The sequence below is a fragment of the Chelonia mydas genome, chromosome 2, assembly GCF_015237465.2.
Source record: "Chelonia mydas isolate rCheMyd1 chromosome 2, rCheMyd1.pri.v2, whole genome shotgun sequence".
In the NCBI taxonomy this organism is placed as follows: Eukaryota; Metazoa; Chordata; order Testudines; family Cheloniidae; genus Chelonia; species Chelonia mydas.
In genome coordinates, this window is record NC_057850.1 from 140,458,482 (window position 1) to 140,474,421 (window position 15,940).

General features: G+C 47.5%; 1 protein-coding gene across 5 annotated transcripts in view; it reads right to left on the minus strand.

Moving 5' to 3' along the window:
- Positions 1-15,940, minus strand: part of TENT4A (terminal nucleotidyltransferase 4A) — a 149,355-nt gene that overhangs the window by 35,155 nt on the left and 98,260 nt on the right. For 2 of the 5 annotated variants that reach the window (XM_043540282.1, XM_037893360.2), the window contains one exon: positions 11,863-14,124. The exons of 1 other annotated variant lie outside the window; for it this stretch is intronic. In XM_043540282.1, the coding sequence (XP_043396217.1) occupies positions 13,942-14,124 (183 nt within the window). In that variant the 3' untranslated portion in view covers positions 11,863-13,941. Of the gene's footprint in view, positions 1-11,862; positions 14,128-15,940 lie in introns of those variants that run through there. 2 more of the 5 variants (XM_037893361.2, XM_037893359.2) reach the window with 1 other exon arrangement.

The following is a 15,940-nucleotide window of genomic DNA, read 5'->3' on the forward strand; positions in this document are numbered from 1 at the left end:
TTTCCCCTTAGGCCGTGAGGCACTGCCTCTGCTGCCCCCACCCGTAGCAGTGAGCGGACTTCCTCCTCTAGGAGATGCTCGTGAGAGGGGTCCTTGAAGGGGGGGTGGAGGCAAAGTGCAGCGAGTACCCGTTCCACACCGTGCGTAAGACCCAACGGTCCGACATAATGGTGGACCAGGCACAGGAGAAACGGGACAGGTGGTTCAGGAAACAAAGGGATGGATCCAGTGACTGGTCTGGTATGATGTCCCCAAGTGCATCTTCAAAAGCCTGGCTTAGTGCCCGGATGGGGTTTGTGCTGGCCTTGGTTCTGGCCCGGCGCATGATTGCTATTGTTGTTGCCCCGTCGCCTGTTATCCCTGCCTCACCTACAGTAAGGCTCATGCCTATGGCGAGGCTGGTACTGGCGTTGAGGGGGAGGCTGCAGCTTAAAGGGCTTCCTCTGGGTCACTGGGGTGTGCATACCCAGCAACTTGAGCATAGCCCGCGAGTCTTTGAGGCTATGCAGCCTCGTGTCTGTCTGATCCAAGAAGAGTGCGGACCCTTCGAAGGGGAGGTCCTGGAGCGTATTCTAGACCTCGGGGGGCAGGCCTGACTCCTGGAGCCACGCCAAGCACCTCATGACCACCCCTGACATGATTGTTCTAGCCGCCGCATCTGCCGAATCCAAGGAGGCCTGAGAGAGGTCTTGGCTACTGCCTTGCCCTCGTCCACTAGGGCCGTGAACTCCTGTTGGGAACCTTGCGGGAGGTTGTCCTTAAACTTCCACACCACTGCCCAGGAGTTGAAATTGTGCCTGTTGAGGATGGCCTGCTGGTTAGCAATCCTCAACTGAAGGCCCCCAGATGAGTACACCTTTCTACCAAAAAGGTCCAGGCGTTTTGCCTCCTTGGCCTTAGGGGCCGGGGCCTGCTGTCCATGGCGCTCCCTTTCGTTCACCACCAAAACCACTAGGAAGCATGGACTCAGGTGGCAGAATAGGAACTCATAGCCCTTAGATGGGGCAAAGTATTTACGCTCCACTCCTTTAGCCGTTGGAGCGCTGGAGGCCAGGGTCTGCCATATAGTCTTATAGTTAGACTGAATAGACTTAATGAGCAGGAGCGCTATTCTGGATGGCCCTTCGGGGCTCAAAATGTCCACCAAGGGGTCCTCCTGCTCAACAGTCTCCTCGGCCTGCACCCCAAATTTTGGGCAACTCTGCACAGCAGTTCCTGGTGGGCTCTATGGTCTATTGGCAAAGGGCCAGATACCTCTGTACCCGCCACCGCCTCATCGGGGGAAGAGAAGGAGGTTAGCTGCTGCTCGACCCCCTCTGGTTGGTCCTCCTGCTCCCCATCTCCCGTGGCAGGGGCCCCCAGCTCAGGCCGGGGCGGGAGTCCATGGGATAGCATCGGACTCGGTGCCGGACTCTCCAGTCTAAGCTGGAGAGATCCTGGAGGCCTGGATACTGTTGCCTCTGGCACCATCTGGCGTCGGTGCAGGGACCGGGACCGCTGCACCGAGTAACTTGCTCTGGACGGGGCCCCTTGGCGCTCCTGATAGGCCCAGAGGGTCCAGAAGTGCCAATGGCCTGGCAGCCCCCATTGAGGTTGCCAGCTCCCCTGAAGGTCCCTACTGTCCAGGCCCCGGTGCGGGCAGCTATAGCGGCCGGAGCTGGCGCCGGACTGTTGCCAAGCCGATCACGAAGGCTATGGCGGTGCCAATGATCTGCGCTGGCGGGAGAATGAGCGGATCCTAGCTGAGTGGGACCGGGAGCGGTACCGGAACCCCCGGGACTGGGACCGGGATCAGCTTTCCCTGGACCGGGACCGTCTGCGGGAGACCTCTGGTGAGGGCCGTCTCAACTCCTCCCGGTGCCGGTCTCTGGGCAGTGCCAGAGAGGGGTGTGCCCTTCCTGGCGCTTCTTCACGTTGACCCGCTGCTGGTGCCGCAACCTCCTTCTGGGCCGCTGGCAAGTGCGAGTCTGAGGAGTCGGAGCTCGAACGGGACCAACTCTGGGAGCGGTGCCGGGACAGCGTCTTCAAGCAGCACACCATTGCCGGCTTACCCATTGACGGCGCCCAAGGCATGGGTGCCGGAGGGCTCTCCCCATACGGGAGGGGGCTTGCCGCCGACAGCTCAATGAGGTCCTTTGCGGCCTCAAATGTGCCAGGTGTAGAGGGCTGATCTGTTATGCTCTCGAGCCCATCGTCCGCACTGAGCTCACTTAGGTCTGGGCTCAGTGGGGCTTGTGCCGCCGGGACCGCCTGTGTCAGCACCGCTCTTGTCGTTGCTCGGTGCCTTGGGAGGCGCCAGCCTCCTGTGTGGGGAACGACCACAACTTCCCTTAGGCTGCGCCGGGGGCCTCACCGGGGAGGACGATTGGTGCCGGGGCCTCGCCTAGCGCTCCGGGGCCAACAGTTTACAGTGCTTCGCCAGTGCTGGGTCTCCCGACAGCTCCGGGGCACTACGCACCGAGGTAACCTGAGCTGGCATCGGACGCTCCGGGCCCGGCGGCTGCAATGCGGCCTCCATCAACTGTTGCTTTAGGTAAAAGTCTCTTTCTCTCGTTGTCCTTGGCTTGAACATCTTGCAAATCCTACACCTTTCAGTTTGATGTCCATCCCCCAGGCTACGTAGACACGAGTCGTGGGAGTCACTAACTGGCATAGGTTTGTGGCACGTGGCACAAGCCTTGAAGCTGTGGGCCTGCAGCATGCCCCGCGGCCCGGGGCCGGTGCTGGAGGCCTCCAAGGACTTAATCACTTAAGTGTTCACAATCTATATGTAAACAAACTGATAACAGCTACTCTAAGGCTAAGGGACTGCTCTTCTACGAGAGAGAGAGAGAGAGAGAGAGAGAGGTTGTTCCAACGCTGCCACAGACGGTAAGAAGGAACTGGAGTGGGTCAGGCCGGTGGGGGTATATATGTAGGGCACAGTGGCGCCACTCGGGGGGCCCGCCAGGAACTGCTAAGGGAAAAAGTTTCCGACACTCGTGCACATGGCGCACACACATCTAAAGTGGAATGGACGTGAACAAGTACTCAAAGAAGAAAACTAGGTTGAGGTCCAACTGGGGAACCAGATCCCAGACCAGCGGAAAAAGCCTTTCAAGGCCCTTAAGAAACCAGATAGTCAGTCATGTCATGTGAGAATGGCATTGTCTGATGGCAAACAGGTCCACTTGAGGAGTATCCCACCTCTTGAAGATCATTCTGATGACGTCTGAGTAAAGGGACTACTCGTGGTGAAAAAAGAATGACCTGCTGAGGCAATCCACCACCGTGTTTCGGATGCTGGGGAGATGTAGGGCTTCAATGTGTATGGCGTGCCGGATACTGAAGTCCCACAGTCAGAAAGCTTTTTGACAGAGGGCTGAGGACTGTGCTCCTCATCTGTTCAAATGGAACATGGAGGTTGTACAGCCCAACACCTGTACCACCTGATGGGATAGTTGCAGAAGGAACACTACGCAGGCCAAATGAATGGCCCTGTGCTCCCTGACGTTGATATGCAGTGCCAGCTCTTTCTGGGACCACAGCCCCTGGGTCTTGAGTGATCAGAGCTGGGCTCCCCAACCCAGGTCAGACATGTGACATTAGAACCATTGTGGGTTTTGGGATCACAGAAGGTATTCCTTTGAGCATATTTACTGGGTTGGACCACCATTCCAAAGCGATAAGTACTTGCGGCAGAATTGTGAGGACTCTGTGCCTGGCTAGGGTATAGACCGACACCAGCCACATCTGTAGGGGCCTGAGATGTAGTCATGCATATTGAACTACATAAGTGCACACCGCCATATGCCCTAGCAGCCTGAAGCATACTCTGGCTGTGGTGACAGAATGGTGGGTGAGTTGGGCAATGAGACCTACCATTGCTTTGAATCTGGGTCCTGGGAAAAAGGCCCTAGCTCAGGTAGAGTCCAGAACCTGCCCCCGATGAACTCTGCTGGGACCAACATGGATTTTTGTTCGTTTATCAAAAAACCCAGTGTTTGACATGTAGTTTGCACCAACCGAATACTGCACGGGACTTGTGTCCACAAACGACTCGATGAGCCAAATGTCTAGGTCTGGTTAGATTTGAACACCCTGACACTTCAGGCAGGCTGCGACCACTGCCATGCATTTCATGAATACCCTTGGCGCTGTAGCCAAGCCGAATGGAAGCACTGCGAACTGGAAGTGGGTTTGTCCCACTACAAACGCAGGAACTTTGTGTGTCTATGGAAAATGGAAATATTAAAATATGCGTCCCTCTACTTGAGGACGGCATACCAGTCTCCAGGGAAGGGATAATGGAGGCCTGGGAGACCATGCGGGACTTCAACTTCTTGAGATATTTGTTGAGGCCTCACAGGTCCAATATGGGGTGCAGACCACTCTTGCTATTCGGTATCAAAGTACCGAGAGTAAAATCCTTTCCCCTTTAGATAGAATCATAGAACTGGAAGGAACCTCGAGAGGTCATCTTGTTCAGTCCCCTGCACTCAAGACAGGACTAAGTATGATCTGGATCATCCCTTGCAGGTGTTTGTCCAACCGGCTCTTAAAAATCCCCAATGATGGAGATTCCACTACCTCTCTAAGCAATTTATTCCAGTGCTTAACCACTCTGACATTTAGGAAGTTTTTCCTAATGTCCAATCTAAACTGCCCTTGCTGCAACATAAGCCCATTGCTTCTTGTCCTATCATCAGAGGTTAAGAAGCACAATTTATCTTCCTCCTCCTTGCAACAACCTTTTATGTACTTAAACAGTTATGTCCCCTCTCAGTCTTCTCTTCTCCAGACTAAACAAACCCATTTTTTTTCAAATCTTTCTTCATAGGTCATGTTTTTTAGACCGCTAATCATTTTTGTTGCTCTTCTCTGGACTTTCTCCAATTTGTCCACATCTTTCCTGAAATATGGCACCCAGAACTGGATACAATACTTCAGCTGAGGCCTAATCAGCATGGAGTAGAGCAGAAGAATTACTTCTCATGCTGTCTTACAATACTCCTGCTAATACATCCCAGAATGTTTGCTTTTTTGCAAGTGTTACACTGTTGACTCATATTTAGCTTATGATCCACTATGATCCTCAGATCCCTTTCCACAGTACTCCTTCATGGGCAGCCATTTCCATTTTGAATGTGTGCAACTGATTGTTCCTTCCTAAGTGGAGTACTTTGTATTTGTCCTTATTGAATTTCATCCTATTTACTTCAGGCCATTTCTCCAGTTTGTCCAGATCATTCAGAATTCTAATCCTGTCCTCCGAAGCACTTGAAACCCCTCCCAGCTTGGTATCGTCCACAAACTTTATAAGTGTACTCTCTATGCCATTATCTAATGTATGGGGGACTTCCTGTATGGCCCCTACTCTCAGGAGGGCTTGCACCTGTTGGGTGAGAAGTTGCTTGTGAGAAGGGTCCCTGTAGAGCAGAGGTATGTAGAAAATGTAGGGATAAAGTGAGACAGGCTAAAAGCCAAGTAGAGTTGGACCTTGCAAAGGGAATTAAAACCAATAGTAAAGGCTTCTATAGCCATATAATTAAGAAGAAAACAAAGAAAGAAGTGGGACCGCTAAACACTGAGGATGGAGTGGAGGTTAAGGATAATCTAGGCATGGCCCAACATCTAAACAAATACTTTGCCTCAGTCTTTAATAAGGCTAATGAGGATCTTAGGGATAATGGTAGCATGACAAATGGGAATGAGGATATGGAGGTAGATATTACCATATCTGAGGTAGAAGCGAAACTCAAACAGCTTAATGGGACTAAACCGGAGGGCGGGCGGGGGGGGGGGGGGGGGGGGGGGGGGGGGGGGGGGGGGGAGTTAATCTTCATCCAAGAATATTAAAGGAACTGGCACATGAAATTGCAAGCCCATCAGCAAGAATTTTTAGTGAATCAGTGAACTCAGGGATTGTACCGTATGACTGGAGAATTGCTAACATAGTTCCTATTTTTAAGAAACGGAAAAAAAGTGATCCGGGTAACTACAGGCCTGTTAGTTTGACATCTGTAGTATGCAAGGTCTGGAAAAAATTTTGAAGGAGAAGGTAGTGAAGGACACCGAGGTCAATGGTAAATGGGATAAAATACAACATGGTTTTACAAAAGGTAGATCATGCCAAACCAACCTGATCTCCTTCTTTGAGAAAGTAACAGATTTTTTAGACAAAGGAAACGCAGTGGATCTAATTTACCTAGATTTCAGTAAGGCGTTTGATACCGTGCCACACGGGGAATTATTAGTTAAGTTGGAAAAGATGGGGATCAATATGAAAATTGAAAGGTGGATAAGGAACTGGTTAAAGGGGAGAGAGACTACAGCAGGTCATACTGAAAGGTGAACTGTCAGGCTGGAGGGAGGTTACCAGTGGAGTTCCTCAGTGATCGGTTTGGGGACCACTCTTATTTATTCTTTTTATTACTGACCTTGGCACAAAAAGTGGGAATGCGCTAATAAAGTTTGTGGATGATACAAAGCTGGGAGGTATTGCCAATTTAGAGAAGGACTGGGATATCATACAGGAGGATCTGGATGACCTTGTAAACTGGAGTAATAGTAACAGGATGAAATTTAATAGTGAGAAGTGCAAGGTCATGCATTTAGGGATTAATAACAAGAATTTTAGTTATAAACTGGGGACGCATCAATTAGAAGTAACAGAGGAGGAGAAGGACCTTGGAGTATTGGTTGACCACAGGATGACTATGAGCCACCAATGTGATATGGCCGTGAAAAAAGCTAATCAGGCAAGGTATTTTCAGTTGAGAAAAGGAGGTGTTAGTACCGTTATACAAGGCACTGGTGAGACCTCACCTGGAATACTGTGTGCAGTTCTGGTCCCCCATGTTTAAGAAGGATGAATTCAAACGGGAACAGGTACAGAGAAGGGCTACTAGGATGATCCGAGGAATGAAAAACCTGTCTTATGAAAGGAGAGTCCAGGCGTTTGGCTTGTTTAGCCTAACCAAAAGAAGGTTGAGGGGAGATATGACTGCTCTCTATAAATATATCAGAGGGATAAATACCAGAGAGGGAGAGGAATTATTTAAGCTCAGTACCAATGTGGACACAAGAACAAATGGATATAAACTGGCCATTGGGAAGTTTAGACTTGAAATTAGACGAAGGTTTCTAACCATCAGAGGAGTAAAGTTCTGGAATAGCCTTCCAAGGGAAGCAGTGGGGGCAAAAGACTTATCTGGCTTCAAGATTAAACTCAGTAAGTTTATGGAGATGGTATGATGGGATAATATGATTTTGGCAATTAATTGATCTTTAACTATTCATGGTAAATAGGCCCAATGGCCTGTGATGGGATGTCAGATGGGGTGGGATCTGAGTTACTACAGAGAATTCTTTCCTGGGTATCTGGCTGGTGACTCTTGCCCACATGCTCAAGGATCAGCTGATTGCCATATTTGGGGTTGGGAAGGAATTTTCCTCCAGGGCAGATTGGAACAGGCCCTGGGGGTTTTTCGCCTTCCTCTGTAGCATGGGGCACAGGTCACTTGCTGGAGGATTCTCTGCACCTTGATGTCTTTAAACCATGATTTGAGGACTTCGGTAGCTCAGACTAGGTGATAGGTTTATTCCAGGAGTGGATGGGTGAGATTCTGTGGCCTGCATTGTGCATGAGGTCAGACTAGATGATCATAATGGTCCCTTCTGACCTTAATATCTATGAATCTAGGTAGGCAAACTACAGTCCGTGGGCCACATCTGGTCCATGGGACCGTCCTGTCCGGCCCTTGAGCTCCCGACCGGGGAGGCTAGCTCCCGGCCCCTCCCCTACTGTCCCTCCTCCCCTGCAGCCTCAGCTTGCCTTGCCGACAGAGCTCTGGGTAGCACGGCTCTGTCCTGCTGCTCTGAGCAACATGGTAAGAGGCAAGGGAGCGGGGGGGTTGGATAAGGGGCAGGGAGTCCCAGGGAGCAGTCAGGGGTGGTTGGATGGGGTAGAGGTTTGGGGGGACGCGGTCTGGGGATAGGGAACAGGGGATGTTGGATAGGTGTGGGAGTCCCAGGGGGCCTGTTGGGGAGTGGTGGTGTGGATGGGGTCAGGGGGGTTTGGATAGGGGGTGGGGTCCTGGGGGAGGCAGTTAGGAGCAGGGTTTCCCGGGAAGGGGTGGTCAGGGGACAAGCAGTAGGGGGTGGTGTCCCATTAGGGGGCAGTCAGGGGACAAGGAGCGGGGGGAGGGAGGGTTTTTTTTTTTTTTTTTTTGATAGGTTGGGAGTTCTGAGAGGGGCAGTCGGGGGTAGGGGGCAGGCTGTTTGGGGAGGCACAGCCTTCCCTACCCAGCCCTCCATACAGTTTGGGAACCCTGATGTGGCCCTCAGGCCAAAAAGTTTGCCCATCCCGCTGTAGAGGGACAGGGAAGGCGGGGTCGGGGGGGGCATAGAAATAAACTACAGGATATAGCGGCCCAAGTGGGGAGGAAAGCAAAAAGGCGGTTTGAAAACAAGAGGCGTGCAGGATCCTGGCTGCAGATTGGGAGGTCACCCTTTGGTGCATCCTCAAAATGCCCAGTTGTTCCCAGGAGGGTAGTGAGAAGAGCCCAAGTGGGAAGCAGGGGCTGGTTGTTGGTCTTTACGGTGCTTATAGCCCTTGCCCTTCTTGTGGTAGGGCTTTGGTCACACATGACTGCTTGGTCTTTGAGGTTGCTGCAGCTTGACCCTCCTTCTAGCAGGCGCCGGTGTATAGAGACCCAAGGACTGTGAGTCCTTAAGCCCATGTAACCTTGTGTACGTTTGTTCTGCAAACAGGGCTGGGTCATCGAAGGGGAGGACCTGGATTGATTGTTGAGCCTCTGACAGCCAGAAAGTCAGCAGCCACAATGCTCGCCTCATTGACACGGCCGTAGCAATGGATCTGGTTGCTGAGTCTGGTGTGTTGGAGGCGGCCTGAAGGGAGGCCCTTGCCAAGTTTGTCCTTTCATCTAAAACAGCCAGGAACTGTTGCCTGGAATCCTCCATCAGCGAGTCCATGAACTTGCTCACAGACTGCCACATGTTGAAATCATACCTCTTGAGTAAGGCCTGATGGTTTGCCACTCAATAGTTGGAGGCTGTCAGATGAATAATTGACGAATCAACTTTTTTGCTAAATAAATCTAGTCTCTTTCCATCTTTATTTTTGGGAGTTGGGCTGGGTGGCCCCTGCCCATCCCTCTCGTTGGTCACAGAGGCCACTGAAGAGTTTGTGGCTGGGTGGGAATATAAATATTCAAACCCCTTTGCCAGGATGTAATACTTCCTCTCTGCCCACTTGAAAACAGGTGGGAGAGAGGACAGTGTCTGCCATAAGGCTTTCACCAGCTTTACTAATCCTTAGTGTACCGGGAGCGCCACTCTAGACGGGGCCACTGTGGCCAGAATGTCAAATAGCGTCAGAGGGTTCTACCAACTCCAATCCTAGGTATGCCACCACCCACTTTAGCAGCTCCTGGTGTGCCTTAGCATCGTCCTGTGGCACTGTCTGGGACGGTCCCACTACTGCCTCATTAGGTGAAGACGACGAGGAGATGAGGGCAGGGGGAGGGTCTGGCTCAGCATCCCCCGCATATGGGAGACCTCCACTGAGGCCGGAGGGTACTCTTGGGCACCTTGCTCAGACCCCTCCTCCGAGTCCAGAGCGGGATGGGAGACTGTTGCCTGATGGCCCTGACACTAAACACTGCATCTGGCTCTTCAATACCTGGGGGAACCCCCATGGGTTCCAAAAGTGCCATGAGGTAGGCCACTGGCCCTGGGGCCATGCTCTGCCTTGTGGCCCTGGAGGAGCCCCTCCAGATCTGGTTGGGTGTGACCGACCTGAGGGACCCACTATCTCCTCAGCCTCAGAGACCGAGGAGGAAAATTCCTGCCTTGAGGACCACTGTGGTGCCAATGTTATGTCCATATCCCCTCCACGCCTACCATCCCGGCGTCTGCGGCTTGGCTCGGCTGGGGCTCGGGGTCCTGTGCTGCCTGTCCAGGGACTGGGGGTGGAGCTCAGCGGATCAGCGACAGTACACCAGCGATTGACACCTAGAGCTCTGGGAATGGTGCTGGAACTCTGGCAACTGAATGAGATGGCAGAGAACACTGCCTCGACCCTGGGGATCGGTGCTGTGAGTCCAGCGATCTACGTCTTGGCATTAGGGACCGACCGGTCTCAAAGTCCTCAGGATCAGCACTGTCCCGGTGAACCTCATTGCCCCGAGGAGCGATGCCTGCATTGACAACCGGTGCTATGATTCTGGAGACTGGTGGCGTACTATGGCTTTGTGCTGACCATTGGGTGAGTGATGCCATGCCACAGGGGACCAGTGCTAAGAGTCCGGCGAATGTGCTGGGAACTCTGGTTGGTATGGGCAGGTTGGAAGTGCATCACTGGAGATCACTGCTTCGACGTTGACCACCGCGGTTCGAGGGAGCAATGCTGCACAGACGGAGAGCATTGCATGGGCCCCAGTGCCGGCTTCCCTCTGGAGATGACTACGTCTTGATGGTGCATCGGTGGATAGCCTAGTGGCGATGCAGGTGCCTGGCTGGGCTCCAGAGACATGCTGCCAAGCACAGGCCTATGCTCCTCTTTGGACTTTCCTTTTCCAATATGGGATGTCAGGGAACGCCCTTTCCTGGTGTGGTTCCTCTGCTTCTTAGCAGGTACCAGGGACCGGGACCAGCATCAGGAGGGCAGTGCTGGCAGCGCACTCCGCACCAATGCTGCTGTGCTCCTTGCATAGTCTGATCTCAGCGGCTCGGAGACTGGTGGGAGGGCCAACTCCATGAGGATCACTCTTAGTCTTATGTCCAGCTCCTTTTCTATTTCTTGGCTTTAAGCTCTTGCAGATGCGACACATATAGCTAACATGGGTTTCCCCCAAACACTTCAAGCAGCTTTGATGAGGGTTGCTGATCAGCATAGGCTTTTTGCAGCAATCACAATGCTTGAAGCCCAAGGATCGGGGCATGCCCCACCCCTGGGCTAAATCTCTTAGGGGACTATCTACAGTACTATTAGAAAACTACTCAAAGAACAGAAAAGCAATGTCCAAGAAGAACTGACAACTTACTTAGAAAAGAGTGCATGGCAACAAACTGACATATGGCAGGAAGAATTAACTCGAACTGCCATCATAGCTATCACTGATGCTACCACCACAAGATGGGTTGATGAGATTTACTATTACATTGTTTTCCTGCTCTCAAAAAGCATTTTCATCTGAACAGGTGATGTGATAAACTACAGCAACACCATCTCCATTAGATCAGTGGAATCTTAAGTAACACTTTAAATGAGAAACCAAAATACCTGCCATACTCCTTCCCTAGGTGTTTCATCCTTACCTTAAGCATGCAACCTCTCTGACATTTATTTTAGCCTACCAGGACAACCCTATCCTTGCACCAGTTGTTGAGAGCAAAATGGCAAGCTAAAAAAACCTGTATGTTAGCAAGATATTTTTCCTTCAAAATAATTCTATGCAAATGAAGTGGGACAAAGAAAACAGAGCTGAAATTTAACTGAAGATTTACTGAACAGTTTGCCAAAGTTATAATATATGGTTGCTTTAATGAAAAACCATTGTCATTACAGACACTGAAATACAACTAAGTGTTCAATGCTGTAACACACCTGTGCTAGTACATTTCAGCACCTTTGAGCCAGATCTTCCCTTCCTACTGTTCTCGGAAGGTGTATGACTTAAGAGACATTTAAAAGACAATAGATGTATTGTTTTATAGGAGCATTTTGAAGCAGATGTTTGAAATAAAGGTTAAAATGTGGGGTTAAGAGTGAATTAAACCCTTCCATTAGATTTCTTGTGAATATCTATCTAGCTATACACACACACACACACACACACACACACACACACCAACAACTGGTCTCCAAAGTTTATTAAAAATCAAAGAATAGAAAATTTTACATAAAAATATGTCAATTTTAGCTTCCACATTGTTGTCCACACAAAAAAAATCTAAACATGATTTTTTTAAACCTGTAGCACATAACCACAGCAGTAGCCAGGCCAATTTATTTGGTACACCATGACTGACATGGAACATGATACCTGTTTCCTTTTAAATGAATTTTGCTTTAAAACGAACGCTAGTTAAGACACCAACTAAAGCCTCTGAAGTTTCCGTAATGTAGGTTTATGCTTAATATTGCTAGTGTGTAAAGATTAGTAGTACAGGCCTACGTATCAGCCCTTAAATATTGGTTAATGAATATGTTCACAATTTTTTAAAAATAATTTGTGGTAAATCTGGATCATTAAGTACTGCAGACAAATGTGCTACTCTACTTTGGAATGTTGCCCCCTCTCGCCTCAAGGAGATCTGTTTGCAACTGACAGATGTAGTAACAATATGGTTTAGTCCTGCTTCAAAGGCAAACTGCACTTTATAAAGCTTCATCATGTTAGACGCCTCATTTTTATCTTAACATTCAGATATCAGTTTTAAAATATTCCACTTCTATACATTTAGATGTCATGGTAATAGAATTTTTTCAGCTTTCTCCACTAACTAGACTTCAGATAACTAACCTGTAGTGTTCAGCAGGATTAAGAACCCTCATTTTAAAAATGGGAAGTCAGAGGGCACGTGAGATGCAACTAACCCCCAGGACAACTGTGGTGCTCTAAAAACTCAGGGTCAGGCAGGATGCATATTTCCTTGTTCAAAAAAGTTAACAAAGACAGTGGTTGTCATGGCAATACACACTTGCATAGTATACCTGTATGCATCTGTAAATTAAGTGCCAGCCACAGATTGTGTGCAACACTGGGCTGTGCTCTCCTCCAATACATTAAAAGATGCTTCTTGCAATGCTTAGAGCAGCTGAAGTACTTTATATATTTGCTCTTAACAGAACGAATGCATACTGCTATACAGATTCCTTAATGGAATCAACATATTTCCTTTCTCCACATTCTTCAAGCTGGGTACCTTTGTTTAATAATGATGTTCAGCCCCAACCATTAATGGGTTACATTACTAAATCCGACAGAAGCATATAGTTCACAATTCTTAAATTTCATGTCAGGACTTAACCCCTTTTCAACCTCAAGAGGTTACATTTCTGGCACTTTAAATGCTGGATTTGTTGTCTATTACAAGGAATAAATTAAAATCCACTGGTCAGAGCAAGACAACTGATAGAGGCCAGACAATGAGCTAAAATGCATGGTCAAAACACTTTGGAGCTTAATACCTTCATAAAACCATATGCCAAATCAGCACTTTCATTGTGAATCAAGAAGCCTCAAATAGTACCAAAAATGATGTCATGTTCGCAACACTGCTCAGACAAACTGCCAAACTATGAACCCAACTTAGATAATACAACCTGGGAAAGGATCTGTAAATTAAACAAAAAAAACCCCCACCTCCTCCCTTTAGATACAACTTATGTGACAAAATGAAATTAAATTAAAAATTCTGAGTTATTGCACAAATTATACTTTTTCAATATTTACAGAGCAAAAAAGTTCTGAAATCTGAAATAAAAACAGGAGGGGCAGCAAAACTATTTTATCATCAATAAAAAAAATGTCAAGGACTGAAGCTCCTTTGCTCCTCAAACAAAAGAGCAAAACAAAATCCCCACAAAGGAACAGATGTAGCTACAGAAAAAACGCTACAGTATTTATAATGTCCTTGCAGTTCTAAGGCCAGAGCTGCTTCAGCACTGTATGAGTAATAATGGGAAGGCAAAAAAACAAAACAAAACAAAAACAAAAAACCCCTTCCACATTTAATAAGGCTTCACAAATAAGCACAACTACTTTAAGATGGACTTCACCACCACATGAAGAAACATGCAAAAAGTCAGTTGCAGATATTTGGCAACACCCACAAACTGATGTGCTGAATGCTGGTCTCCATTCCCTCGTCTAGTATTGTTCACTCAGCTTCAGTTTGTAAAATGGGGGAAGATCATCCTGGCATTAGCCATTATCTGCTGAGACTAATAGGCAAACTGTCTCTGTGTTTTTTTCTTCGCCAGATGTTACGATTATATTGGTGGTGTCCTCTGTTGCCAACTGGCTGCCTCACACCTCCACTGCTGACTGGACTGTAGCCATTCCCTTGGTTAGGATTATGAGCTCCTTTCATAGAGAATTTCATTCCACTGTGCTGCTAAAAATACAGAAGTGTTCAGTTTAGTACTATAGTCAGCTGAAACAAAGTGCATCAATTCTCTAACCAGCTTTACTTTCTCAATGTGCTACTCATTGTCAGAACATGTATCAAAACAAGTAACAATATCTTTCCACATTTGACTAAAATATACAAGAAACACCCCATTTGAGAAACTAGCTTGCACTACCACCATTATGGAAGGGAGTATATTCTGAAGCATACTCCTCAAATGTAAAGGTACTAGGTCAAAGGCAAGTGTCCTAAGCACCCTTTAGTTTTGCATTAAATATACAGTTCGTCTAAATATATTGACTAGAGATGTGATTAATTTGTTTCACATTTAGATAATTTTTTGTAGAGACTTAGTACGAATACAAGTAAATGTTAAATATAGGATCAGTTACTGCTGGTGAAATGTTTACTTTTTACTAGGAGTTACCACGCTGGTATCTGAGATACCACACAAAGTCCTTGTGCTTGGGATAGGTGTTAACTATGTTCTCAGATACCATGGCATGGTAACTGCTGGCAAGAGTTTTAATGGCAGCCAGTGTAAATCTGCTACCACCTCGGGTGACATGGGTATATTCTATTCACCTATAGTAAGTTGACAGTGAACAGGTGTCCACGTTAAGTGAGATATTGCTTGAATAAGGAGGCCTTGAAACAAAAAAAAAAAAAGGTATTACTTTTGATAATATCGTCAGCTCAAGTCAGTTTATCACAAGGCCTTGGAAATAAGTATGCTATGAAGCATGACCAGAAGCTCCTTTTCATGCAGACAAATAATTTTATAGTGCATTTAGATATCTTCAAAAGGAGGACACTATCAATCTAAGTTATCAAATCTATTCATTACCTTTTATCACCACCTATTTTAGTTTAAGAAAATCTTCACAACAGGCTTTCATAATTGCAGAGAATTTTAACTACCAGTATAAATCACCTGCATACATGTGTGTACAGGATCTACAAGACTTAGTCCATTACTTTCTTAGAATAATAAAGTTTCTTCAACTAATTGACGACATTTCCACATCAGTCCGAAGTAACAGCAATTGTGTAAATCTTAGAAACGGTGTCTATTTGTACAACTAAGCCTGCATCAAGTTTATCTAGCTCATATTTTATTATTCAAACAACATATTAAAATAGATGAGAGGCCAACATGACTGCATCAAGTAGAGAAAGATGAAAAAAGTGAACTTAGAAACCTAAGAGGAAATTAACGAGCTGCAGTTTAAAATGAGCTGCAGGGTGGCAAGAAAGCAACTGTAGCAGGAAGTACAGAGCTCATTCCATCTCCTGTTGAGGTCAATAGTAAATGGGAAGACTCCTTCAATGAGTGCACGATAGGGCTCATTAATAATGCCAACTGAAAACACATTTTTACCTAGTCTAAATTAACTCATTTGGAACTAGTGTAGGACTATGGTGCAGCACGTATATTCCTGCCTTTATCCAGAAGTAGTCATTCAGACCACCGGCCTAGGTGCTATGATAATACAAATAAGTCTGTGTGTCATGAAAAATTCAGGATATAAAAAAAGCGAGTCAACCTAATCAGGCACCTAGAAAGCTTTGTTCTTGGATTTGAGACTTGGTGCTTGATATTACCATATTAGTCTCAGCCTAAGTTATTCAAATTAAGCCTGAACTTGATAATACACCCATTATTATTTGCACAAGACATCCTGGCAATCCAGAGACTAGAAACGGTTACACTTTATTTAAAAAAAAAATCAGGAAAGACAGTGAGATGAGACGGAACTCCTGAAGCACCAACTCTGGAGAAGACTGGAGTGTCCAA